Genomic DNA, 13,211 nt, shown 5'->3' with positions numbered 1-13,211 from the left:
TCAGTCAACCAAGCTTCACACTAGATCCTGCAAAGCCAGTGGAACTTCAGACCAGCCTGAGAGCCTCCCTCAGGTTTAAGGTGTAAATGATTCTCAATGTTCAATATTTTATACCAGGGTGTTATCTGTCTCCTTCTGGATAATTAGGCCACGGTCGAACAGGGAAGAAACACTGCTCACTGTACTTGGCACCTTGACTCCATCACAGATAATTTCCTGTGAGAGCTCCAGTGTGACCCCGACCCACCCCCACACCAATCCTCTGCGTCTGCAGTAGCTGACGCCAGGGCATAGCCCTATGGGCTCTGAATGTGCATCAGTACAGTTAACACTGCCATTCTCTGCCTGCGGACCCACCAGGCTCCTGGTGCGAACCACTAGGGTTTACCCCTTCACGGGGTAAAACTAGACAGTGGTCAGGAACATGGAGCCTGTCCCGGCTGTGTGCCCAGGAGTACCAGAACTCTTTCTTATTCACTGGGACACAGAACAACCCCCTTGCTCCAACATGTTCAGCCCCTCCCTCCACACACAGTAATTCCTTGTACCCCTACTACCAATTCACTCTAGCACAGGCCATTAACTCCCTTCAAATTTGTTTGTCGTGAAATTTACAGTGCCACAAACATGAGAAATTCTGCAGATGCTAGAACTCCAAATCAACACGCACAAAGTGCTGGAGGAACTCAACAGGCCAGGCAGAAGCTATGGAAAAGAGTAAACAGTCGACATTTTGGACCGAGATCCTTCCCCACGACAGGTCTTGAGTTACAGTGGCCAATTAACACAGCAGTACATCCGGGGAGCTTGCGACCTCCATGCAGAGAGCAACACAAGGTCAAGGTTAACCCAGTACTAGCAGAGGCGTGAGACAGCAGCACTACCTGATGCACAGCCCCCACGTCAGCAACAAATTAACTCTGACATCTGTACACCTCTACTCGTCTGAAATGGCCAGCAACAAGAGGATGATCTCCATTGGTGCCCAGAAACCTGACAAAACACAGAAGCCAGCTGCTACGTCCTCAGGCAGCTCGTTCCATAGCAACCCACACAAAATGCTGGAGGAACTCTGCAGCTCAGGCAGCGCCTATGGAAATGAACAGACCCTTCTTCAGGACTGGAAAGCAAGGGGGAAAGAGACCAGAACAAAAAGGTGGGGGGGGGGGGAAAGGAGGGTAGCTGGAAGATAGGTGAAGCCAGGAGGGTAGGAAAGCTAAAAGTCTAGAGAGGAGGGGACCTCATAGGAGAGGAGAGCCGACCATTGGAGAAAGGGAAGGAGGAGGGGACCCGGGGGAGATGATAGGCAGGTGAGAAGAGATAAGAGGCTAGAGTGGGCCATAGAAGTAGAGGGGAGGGGGTGAGATTTTTTTTTTAACTGGAAGGAGAAATTGATATTCATGCTGTCAGGTTGGAGACTACCAGATGGGATGTAAAGTGTTGCTCCTTCACCCTGAGGGTGGCCTCATCATGGCACAAGAGATGGCCACTGAACGACAGGTCACACAGGAATGGGAATCGGAATTAAAATGTTCTGCCACTGGGAAGTTCCCCTTGTGGCGGATGGAGTGGAGGTGCTCAACAAAGCAGTTCCCCAATTGATAGCTGTTCTCACCAACATAGAGGATGTCGCATCGGGAGCACCGGACACAATAGACCACCCCAGCAGACTCACAGATGAGGTGTTGCGTCATCTGCAAGGACTGTCTGGGGTCCTGAATGGAGGTGAGGGAGGAGGTAAACGGACAGGTGTAGGGCCTTGGCCGCCTACAAGTCCATATACACATCACCCTCTGCATGAAGATGATGCCTCTCAGTTTCCTTTTAAACCTCTTCCCTCTCACCTCAAACCTATGCCCTCTAGTTTGAAATTCCCCTTCTCTGGAATGTGTCCTCTGGACTAAAGCAAAGTAGAGGCCTTGCTTCCAAATATTAAGGGATCCTGACTTTGACGCAGTAACAAAATGACATGACCAGCTGAGATACTACAACTGTCTGAAACACAGTGATGTCACCGACTTTGTTCCTCCTGTCTCTCAAGCGAGAAGATGGGGCTGCTCACCTACCCAACCTCTTACCCCCTGACCCCTCTCCTTTCTCCTGTCCCTCCAGCCCCCACCTCCAGGGGAAGGATTTCTGAAGGTGTAGAGTCAGCAGTCCCACACAGCATCAAACAAGCAGAGAGGCAGCAAGATCCAGGTCCTCACAGCACACCCATTCTTAATTTGGTTAATCATTAATCTTTGACATGACCTTGCTTCTGCACAGGGAGAAAAGGAACACTGGACAGCCAAAAGAAACAATTTCTGCCTGAACCACCCCCTCCACACCCTGATTTCTGCTAAACCACCCCCTCCACACCCTGATTTCTGCTAAACCACCCCCTCCACACCCTGCTCTTCACCAACAGTTTAACACCACGTGCTAACGATGAAAATAACAAAACCTGGACTGATAGCAGGAGAAATGGAAGTGGGGGACACAGCGACTCAGTAAGTGGAACCTCTAAAGGGACAGGAGCTGCTCATAATAGAGGAGAGGACAGGGAGATGCCAAGATGGGACACCCAAGATCATCCTCTCCCTCCCAGTGTTTGGGGAGGAATTCTGCCCTCTGAATCTTTCCAAATTCCTCATTTAGCACACCCAAGCCAAGGAACAGCACCTTCATTTCCCCTCGTGTACAGCTGAACTTGAGAATCCTCTCCAGAGGAGGTAGCTGTCCTGCCCAGTTGAGCTCTGGTCTCAGAACGATGGCCTGTAAAAGGTCAGTGGGCACATGGCAGAAGAGAACAATCCTGGAGTGCTAGGTGATACAATTGCAAAGAAGGCATAACGGCAGCAAAATGTCATTAGCAGTCTGAGGAGACTTGGTATGTCACCAAAGTCTCTCGCAAACCTCTACAGCTGTATGATGGAGAGTATTCTAACTGGATGCATTACCATCTGGCACGGAGGGGCCACTGCACATGATCCAACAAAGCTGCAGAAAGTTGTGAACTCAGCCAGCTCTATCATGGGCACTTGCATCCCCAGCATCCAGGACATCTTCAAAAGGCGACGCCTCAAGAAGGCAGCAACCATCGTTAAGTCATTACCCATCACCCAAGACATGCCCTACCATCGCTCCTACCATCAACGAGTTGGTACAGAAGCCCACAGACAGTTTAGGAACAGCTTCTTCCCCTCCACCATCTGATTTCTGAATGGACACTGAACCAATTACACTACAGTATATCACTATTTTTTTCTTTTCTTTTTTTCTCTTTTTGCACTACTTATTTAATTTAATTTTTATATATACTTATTGTAATTAATAGTTTATTATTATGTATTGCAATGTACTGCTGGCACAATATAATAAATTTCACAGCATATTCCAGTGATGTTAACTTGATTAAACCTGATTCAGATCCTGATCATACCCTTTTCCCACCACCGTACAGACAAGCATACACTCTACATCCTCTTTGGACGGGGGCAACTGGGACTGCCACACATTCCAGCACCAACATAGCATGCAGAACAACACAGCAACTAAACAACAGAAAAGCAACACCTTTTCCTCACTCCCAACAACCCCCTCCCCATACATACACACACACACACACACACACACACAAACACAACCAATCCCAGGACCAGCGCCTCCAAGTCTCAACCTCCAGCCCCTGGCCTGGAGTCGCAGACACTGGACCTCTGATTTCTGGATACATGACTCAGTAAGTTGGGAGGGTTTTATCCCCCTCGCCAGGAGTTAGGGGCCACAGGGCATCATCCAATGTTTAAGACCCCAACTCACTCTTCATTAACCTTATATTTATATTTTTAAATAGAGCATGGAATAAGCCCTTCCTGCTCTTTGAGCCACTATGCCCAGCCATCCTTCCAATTTAACCCTAGCCTAATCACAGGACAATTTACAATGACCAGTTAACCTACCAACCGATATGTCATTGGACTGAGGGAGGAAACCAGAGCACCTGGAGGAAACCCATGTGGTCACAGGGAGAACGTACAAACTCCTTACAGCCAGCAGTGGGAATTGAACCCAGGTCACCTGTACTATAAATCGTGGTACTAACCACAGTAGAGAATTAACCCCTGCCGGCTTTAACCTCCATGTCCAGACTGGACCTTGTGGCCTTCTCCACTTATAAAGATCTAATTACGGCTGATAACTTGCACGAAGTCTCAAGCGACCAACACAGTGTGATCCAATCCATCTGCCGCCTGACAAATCGGAAATGCCAATGGTTTAGCATCTACCCCACCCGGTGGCATGTACCACACTCGCTTTATATCTGGAGGCTTCTGTTGTCATATTCTCTTCACTTCCAGCTTCTGTGTAATCTTTACCTGGGTTACTTGGTTCACTGGGAAATATATAAAAAAGGTCTGGAAAACCTGCCAGTTCAGCAGCAAAGACCTGAGTGTGCTAGATTATCCGAGGTTTACTGTACCAACAGATCGTACTGTTCTCATTAGATCCTTTATTGAATATTAGTTGATACCTTTCCAAAACTCCAAGCCCAATAATGACAACTAGGAAAAAGACAGAGACAGAGAGAACACCAAAGAGGTAAGCAAGGCTCAGAATGCCAGCCAGCAACCTGCTCCATCATGAACAGCCCCGGGAGAGACGATGAAAGGTCATCCATGGCCTCCTGTACCTCTCCACATTGGGGTTACTGCATTGCTGACATTCTCTGCTGCCTTACCTGTACCATACGGGTTCAAGTGCAGCGTATGGACAAAACTGAAAGCAAAATCAAGGCTAAGGAGAAGTGACAGGGTCTGCGTTTCTCCCGCCCAGCAAGTCCACCTACTTGACAAGTGGGAACAGAAACTGGAAGAGGGGGGAGCTAAAATTAAACAGTAAATAACCAAGGTCAGAGTTTGTGTCTGCAGAATACTTGTCGAGGTTAATCACTGTTCAGCTCCAGCTTCACCCTGGTGGCTTCTGAGATTTCTGTTTAGTAACAGGGCACAGGAACTAATATCTAATCCTGTAGGGCGGTCCCTTCCTGGGATCCATTTTCTACACATTACAAAGGAAGCCTCCAACATGATGGCATGAACATTGATTTCTCAAACTTCCAGTATATTTTTTTCCACTCCCTCTACAATTTCCTACTCAGGCCTCTTACTTCTTCTCCTCACCTGCCTGTCACCTCCTCCTTCCCTTTCTCCCGTGGTCCACTCTCCTCTCCTATCAGGTTCCTTCTGCAGCCCTTTGCCTTTTCCACTTATCACCCCCAGCTTCTTACTTCACCCCCCAACTCCATCTACCAGGCTTCACCTTCTCCTCCTCCCCCTCCCCCACCACCTTCCTCTTCTGGCCTCTCCAGCACTCACGAAAGGTCGCGGTCTGAAATGTCGACTGTTTATTCATTTCCACAGATGCCACCTGACCTGCTAAGTTCCTCCAGCCTTTTGTTTGAGTTGGTCTGGATTTCCAGCATCTGCAGGACCTCTTGTGTTTATGCATTACAAAGGAACCCTTCATAAAACCAGTGCCACTTTGTCAACGAGGGAAGGCGATCTAAACTGATATTTTCCACAGATCCTAATGAAATATACATTGCATCCTTTGAGGGGACAATGACGAGTCGCCCATAATAGACTAACTCCATTTCGGGCATGATCATTGATGTTGAACAGGTTACTTCAAATTGCTAGTCAAACCTGATAAGTTCCAAGATAGGAAAGCATTTAATTGGAGTAAGGGAATTATGAAGCTATCAGGCAGGAACTTGGAAGCATAAACTGGGAACAGATGTTCTCAGGGAAATGTACGGCAGAAATGTGGCAAATGTTTAGGGGATATTTGCATGGCGTTCTGCATAGGTACGTTCCAATGAGACAGGGAAAGGATGGTAGGGTACAAGAATCGTGGTGTACAAAGGCTGTTGAAAATCTAGTCAAGAAAGGCTTATGAAAGGTTCAAAAGACTAGGTAATGATAGAGATCTAGAAGATTATAAACCAAGTAGGAAGGAATTTAAGAATGAAATTAGGAGAGCCAGAAGGGGCCATGAGAAGGCCTTGGTGAGCAGGATTAAAGAAAACCCCAAGGCATTCTACAAGCATGTGAAGAGCAAGAGGATAAGAGGTGAGAGAATAGGACCAATCAAATGTGACAGTGGAAAAGTGTGTAAGGAACTGGAGGAGAGAGCTGAGGTACTTTGCTTCAGTATTTACTACGGAAAAGGATCTTGGCAATTGTAGGGATGACTCACAGCGGACTGAAAAGCTTGAGCATGTAGACATTAAGATAGAGGATGTGCTGGAGCTTTTAGAAAGCATCAAGTTGGATAAGTCTCCGGGACAGGACGCGATGTACCCCAGGCTACTGTGGGAGGTGAGGGAGGAGATTGCTGAGCCTCTGGCAATGATCTTTGCATTATCAGTGGGGACGGGGGAGGTTCCGGAGGATTGGAGGGTTGCAGATGTTGTTCCCTTATTCAAGAAAGGGAGTAGAGATAGCCCAGGAAATTCTGGACCAGTATCTTGCTTCAGTGGTTGGTAAGTTGATGGAAAAGATCCTGAGAGGCAGGATTTATGAACATTTGGAGAGGCATAATATGATTAGGAATAGTCAGCATGGCTTTGTCAAAGGCAGGTTGTGCATTACAAACCTGATTGAATTTTTTGAGGATCTGACTAAACAAGTTAATGAAGGTAGAGCAGTAGATGTAGTGTATATGGATATCAGCAAGGCATTTGACAAGGTACCCCATGCAAGGCTTATTGAGAAAGTAAGGAAGCATGGGATCCAAGGGGACATTGCTTTGAGGATCCAGAATTGGCTTGCCCACAGAATCAAAGGGTGGTTGTAGACAGGTCATATTCTGCATGGAGGTTGGTGACCAGTGGTGTGCCTCAGGGATTACTTGCTGATGACACAAAGGTCGGGGGTGTTCTGGATAGTGTGGAGGGCTGTCAGAGGTTACAGCGGGACATCGATAGGATGCAAAACTGGACTGAGAAGTGGCAGATGGAGTTCAACCCAGATAATTGTGAGGTGGTTCATTTTGGTAGGTCAAATATGATGGCAGAATATAGTATTATTGGTGAGACTCTTCGCACTGTGGAGGATCAGAGCGATCTTGGGATCCTAGTCCATAGGACACTCAAAGTTGCTGTGTAGGTTCACTGTGTGGTTAAGAAGGCATACGGTGTATTGGCCTTCATCAACCATGGGCTGAGTTCAAGAGCCGAGAGGTAATGTTGCAGCTATATAGGACCCTGGTCAGAGCCCACTTGGAGTACTGTGCTCAGTTCTGGTCGCCTCACTACAGGAAGGATGTGGATGCCATAGAAAGGGTGCAGAGGAGATTTACAAGTATGTTACCTGGATTGGGGAGCATGCCTTACGAGAATCGGTTGAGTGAACTCGGCCTTTTCTCCTTGGAGTGACAGGGGATGAGAGGTGACCTGATGATTTTTAGTTGCACACTCCCAGGTGTCCACCTCCTTTGAACTATTCCACACAAAATCAAAGCAAATCGCTCCAATGTCAGTTCAGGAGACAGGGAATATCACACTTTTTGTACTTCCCAAGGTTTACTGAACCCTCTGTAATTCTGATACTCTGTATAAGATGAAGACAGGCATTGATCATGTTGATAGTCAGAAGCTTTTTCCCAGGGCTGAAATTGCTATCACGAGAGGGCATAGTTTTAAGGTGCTTGGAAGCAGGTATAGAGGAGATGTCAGGGGTAAGTTTTTTTTAAAGCAGAGTGGTGAGTGCGTGGAATGGGCTGCCGGTGATGGTGGTGAAGGCAGATACAATAGGGTCCTTTAAGAGACTCCTGGATAGGTACATGGAGCTTAAAAATAGAGGGCTATGGGTAACCCTAGGTAATTTCTAAAGTACACATTTGGCACAGTATTGTGGGTTGAAGGGCCTGTATTGTGCTGTAGGTTTTCTATGTTTCTAAGTCACCCAGCTGCTTGAAATCTACAGAAAAATATCCCACAGAAAGACATGCCACAGAACATAGCATGGGTTCTAGTCAACAATTCTGCCTTCAAAGTCTCCACACCAAATCAAATAACAGAACCACCCTACAGGTACATCACTCTTGTCTGTGCTATGGTGCATCATAACAGCCATATTTCGGTCGACTAGTACCTGCACTTTGATATTTTACCTGCTTCAGGATCAGCTCCTGAACACTGAGTTCACATTACACAACGGAGAACACTGCTTACTGAAGGCTGCAGGGTTCTTTAGTTGCACACTCCCAGGTGTCCACCTCCATTGAACTATTCCACACAAAATCAAAAGCAAATCACTCCAATGTCAGTTCAGGAGACAGGGAATATCATACTTTTTGTACTTCCCAAGGTTTACTGAACCCTCTGTAATTCTGATACTCTGTCCTCTAACTCTGGAAGTTCCAAATATTACAATCAATGTTATCTCGTGAACGAAGTCACCAGAGTCAAGTGCTTTAAAGCAGTATCTTTATTTAACAAAATGAGACACTGCAGGTGTCATATGGAGATCCTTTCAGAGGAAGAACATCTACTTGACCCAACACTACACAACATTTTAGATGCCCAAGATCAAAGAGCAATTCAGGTCAATTTCACATTTACAAGACATCCACAATGCTGCCTTTCAACTACACACTTCCCTCTTTGCACCCACACTACAGAAACCCAAATGACATCCAAATAATAGATTTAAATTAGCATTGTTTGGTCTTCCAATTAACTGTGGTTCATGGTTCTTAGGAACCCATTGTTCAGAGCTACATTTTAAATTTAATCTACAGTCCATATTCAGATCTGAAGATTGGTGGTTGAAGTTACTTGCTATTTGTGCTAACCACAAAAATGCTCTAACACGCCAACACTGGAAGTTCCAAATACTGAAGTCTAATTTGCTGCACAATAACGCCAGTTCTGTGCTTCAACTGAACAGCAATTCAATTTTCGAAAAGAAATTCATCATTTAAAACAAAGCAGATACAAAATAGCACAATGGTTGTCTTTCATTTGTAATGCAAAACTATTTATCACAAAAATCTATAAAATTACAATTGAACAATGAACATGCCAGCTCCTGAACTGGAGTTGGAGGTGGGGGAAGAGGGAGAGGGGTTACAGAAAGCTGTCTCAAAACAGCATTCACTGAGGGGTCAGGGTCAATCAGTTGACCTCTGTACCAACCGCTGGATGCTACATCGAGACCAATCCCCACCGAAGTATCTAAGCCACATTCTCATGCAGAACAGAGAGGTCAATCAGAGTTGGGAACTCAATTCTTGCAACTTCAGCTGACTTACCTGAGATATACAAGGGAGGTACTTGGAAGGCTGCTGTCGTCACAAGATCTGGTGTCAAATACTACCCAACAACCAGGAATTTATACCCAGATTCCAACTGCATTTGCTCAAAACAGTGCTAACCAAATTAGCCCCATGAAACAGAGGAAGTACGGAAAGGCAAGGTAAGGTCTTGACTCCCACCCTCTCCATAAATAATCCTTGTTGGGAAACAAGTCCTGGGGAGGTACAGGGAAAGGGTGCTAGAGGATTAACCGAGCAAGTAATCCCAATGCTGAGATTCCTGGAAAATGCCCAGCTAGGGCATGTGGGGGGGAACTAAATAGCTATTAGGAAAGAAGGTTAATATCTCCACAAGGAGAGCCATACACAGACAGGATTTATAGAAAACAACCACTGCAAGACTTGAGCAGTTTGGGGAAGGGATGAGCTATGGTTTCTTTCACCTGTTCCCACCAACACCGTCCTGGCAAAACTGCAAACATGGCCAGGCACAAACAGCGCTTCTTGGAATGACTGTATCCAAACACATAACACAAAAGAGGCATGGGCAGTACCTCAACAGGAACGTAATTCACAAAGTAGACAGCAAAGGCTTCACAGAACACCACAGCCCCTGTGGTGGATGGAAGCCCCATTCCATCGGGAACGGTGACAGAACAAGCTCCTGACTGGGTCACACACTAGGGAGCTGATAGAGACCATATGCAAATTCAAACAATCACTGATGCTTACGAAAGACACGACAACCAAGGTAGAGAGAGGTCAGCCTACCTTTCTGGCAGTGGTTGGCACTCCAGCAGCGATAGTTGTACTGGTTGTACACACTCGTCTTCACGCACAGTGGTCGATCCTCCATGGTTCCCGGACAGACATCCCCACACTCGTTCTGCTGCTTATTCCGATCGATGTAATTATTTTCCACAGAATCCAGGATAAAGGACCAGTCAATGGTGGATAAGTAACAGAGGTCGTGGTTTTTCTCAATCCGCACGGCGCCACGTGTGATGTTCTGGAGACTGTACAGTCCAATCTCCTTCAGGTGAGTCATTTCAAAGATGACCAGAGCGTAGTTGAAGAACAGGCGGACGCCCCGGATGACGGCGAGATTGGGGAAGAGATCCCGCAACGTCTCGAGCCCGTAGACGCGGTAGAGCAGCAGGTACTCAGTGATGACGGTCAGCTTTGGGAATCGCAGGGCACGGAAGTCCTCCGCCTTGCCGCTGATTAGCAGGATTTGCAGGTAACCCTCAATGATGGTGCAGTTCTCCAGCTGCCGAAGATCCGACACCTGGTTCCTAATATCCATGCCATTGCATACTGGAAGGGAAATGAAGCAATCAGTGTCAGTCCTCTCATTCTCCGCCATTAACCATAACAGTCAGGAAAAAAAATGCCCCAGCCTGCTAAACATCAGGCAAGACTGAGACTGAGAACACGCCCAACACAAGGCAGATCTTACCTGAGACGGGAGATAGGGGAATTGTACCATTATTTCAATGTGGGAAGGAAAACGAAAGGTCTGCCAAACTAACTAGACTCAAAAGATTAAAATCCAAATAACACCTGCACAGTACAGTAGTGTAGCGGCTGGTGTAATGCTTTAGAACACCAGCCATCAGAGTTCAATCCCTGCCACTATTGCTAAGGAGTTTGTTCATTCTCCCCGTGGCCGTGTGGGTTTCCTCCCACATTCCAAAGATGCACAGGTTAGAGTTGGTGAGTTGTAGACGTGCCATGTTGGCACTGGAAGCGTGGTGACACTCGCTGGCTGCCCCCAGCACATCCTCAGACTGTGTTGGCCGTAGGTGCAAAGGACACATTTTACTGCCTGCTTCAATGTATGTGTGACAAATAAAGCTAATCGCCAAGCCGCCATGGCCTGCTCTACTGCCGCGATGAGGCCACACTCAGGTTGGAGGAGCAACACCTTATATATTTCATCTGGATAGTCTCTAAACAGATGACATGAACATCGATTTCTCGATCTTCCAGTAATTCCTCTCTCCCCCCCGCCCCCACTTCATCATTCCCATTTCCCTCTCTTACCTTACCTCTTTACCTGCCCATCACCTGCCTTTGGTTCTCCTCCCCCTTGCCATTCTTCCATGGCCTTCTGTCCTCTCCTATCAGATTCCCCCTTCTCCAGCCCTGTATCTCCTTCAACAATCGACTTCCCAGCTCTTTACTTCACCGCTCCCCCCACCCCCCCCCAGGTTTCACCTATCACCTAATACCCTTTTACTTCTTCCTCCCCACGTCCCACCTTCTTATTCAGACCTCTCCTCTCTTTATTTTTCCAGTCCTGATGAAGGGTCTCAGCCCGAAACGTCGGCTCTTTTCCATGGGTGCTGCCTGGCCTGCTGAATTCCTCCAGCATTTTGTGTGTATTACTTTGATTTCCAGCATCTGCCAATTTTCCCTTGTTTCTAATCTGCTAAACTCAGTTAAGAAAACAAAAAGTCATTACAGCACGGTGTCCTTGACTGGCAAGAGCAAATTCAAACATCTGAGAGACCTACACTGTACTTCGGGCTCATCCTGAGAGATTTACTGCCAAGTTGTTTCTATTTTTAGGGGATAGCGCCAAAATGCAACTCTCAGGCAAGGATTTCCTGCGCTAATGCACAATTAGAATTCACTGAAGCAAATCGGTCGTGATGTAAACCTCTCCTGAAGCTCGCTGTTAAGATGTGGCCAAGCAACGTCTGAGGTTGCACCTACAATAGCTCTGATACCTGAGGGTGCATAACAATCCCCACCCCACCCCCCAACAAGAGCTCACGCCAGTCACGGCAATGCGTCACTGAGCTGCACTGACCAAACAAGCCCAGCGGTACTGGCTAATCTCAGCCAAGCAGCCGCATGGTTATCATTTAATGGGTCTTACTGGGAGATGAAGAAAACAGCCAGGACTCCCACTGATTTCTTTCCAGCGATTCATGCTGGCAACAACTGTGTGAATGAGAGAAGATAAAGCTTAGTTGCCAAGTCCAAGGACAATGAACTTTGCTGGGTGCAGTCCGAATTAGTTTGCACAACTCTCACTGGCTCCACTTCCACTCCATAAACTCATCCAAAACTCTCCAAATTGCATCCTAAATCACCAAGGCTTCTCACCATCCCGCATCATCTTACAGATGATCTTAAACACAGTTTTGAATAGCTGTACGGCAAGGTCTCCCTCCAGCTCAAGTCACCCCATCCTTTCAAACACCCAGAGATCCTCCAGCTCGCTGCCAGCCCTGTCACAACGTTCATCTGTCCCTCACTACTGGGAGCTACCAGTAAGACCCTTCCCTCAATCTCATCCCCTCAAAGACATCCCCTCAGACATCCCCTTTGTCCACTGCCTAATTTGCCTCCTTTTAACATATTTCTGTGACTTGGTATGTCACCAAAGGCTCTCGCAAAATTTCTACAGATGTACCGTGGACAGCATTCTAAGTGGTTACATCACCGTCCGGCGTGGAGGGGCTGCAGCACAGGATTGGAAAATGCTGCGGAAGGCCGTGAGCTCAGTGAGTTTCATCGTGGTCGCTAGCCTCCCTGGCAGCGAGGACATCTTCAAAAGATGATGCCTCAAAAAGGTGGCATCCATCATTAAGGACCCCCATCACCCAGATACGCCCTGTTCTCATTACTACCATCAAGGAGGAGGTACAGGAGCCTGAAGACACAGACACAGACAGACATACACACACACATACTGATTCAGGAACAGCTCTGCCATCTGATTTCTGAACGGAAAATGAGCCCATGAACATTACCTCACTATTTAACTGTTTTTATATATATACACATACACACACACATATATATATATAAATAAAAACACACACATACATAGTTACTGTAATTCACAGTTTTTATTAAGTATTGCATTGTACTGCTGCTATGTACTTTCACGG

The 13,211-nt window shown here is 46.8% G+C and overlaps 1 protein-coding gene across 1 annotated transcript in view; it reads right to left on the bottom strand.

Annotated features, from left to right (window-relative positions):
• igf1ra (insulin-like growth factor 1a receptor) overlaps positions 1 to 13,211 on the bottom strand; it is a 316,061-nt gene that overhangs the window by 260,389 nt on the left and 42,461 nt on the right. The window contains exon 2 of the mRNA XM_063070431.1: positions 10,075 to 10,620. Coding sequence (XP_062926501.1) covers positions 10,075 to 10,620 — 546 coding nt within the window. The remainder of the gene's footprint in view (positions 1 to 10,074; positions 10,621 to 13,211) is intronic.

This window comes from Mobula hypostoma, chromosome 18 (assembly GCF_963921235.1).
Source record: "Mobula hypostoma chromosome 18, sMobHyp1.1, whole genome shotgun sequence".
NCBI lineage: Eukaryota > Metazoa > Chordata > Chondrichthyes > Myliobatiformes > Myliobatidae > Mobula > Mobula hypostoma.
The sequence above is the reverse complement of the archived record's forward strand: the minus strand, read 5'-3'. Positions and strand labels throughout refer to the sequence as shown.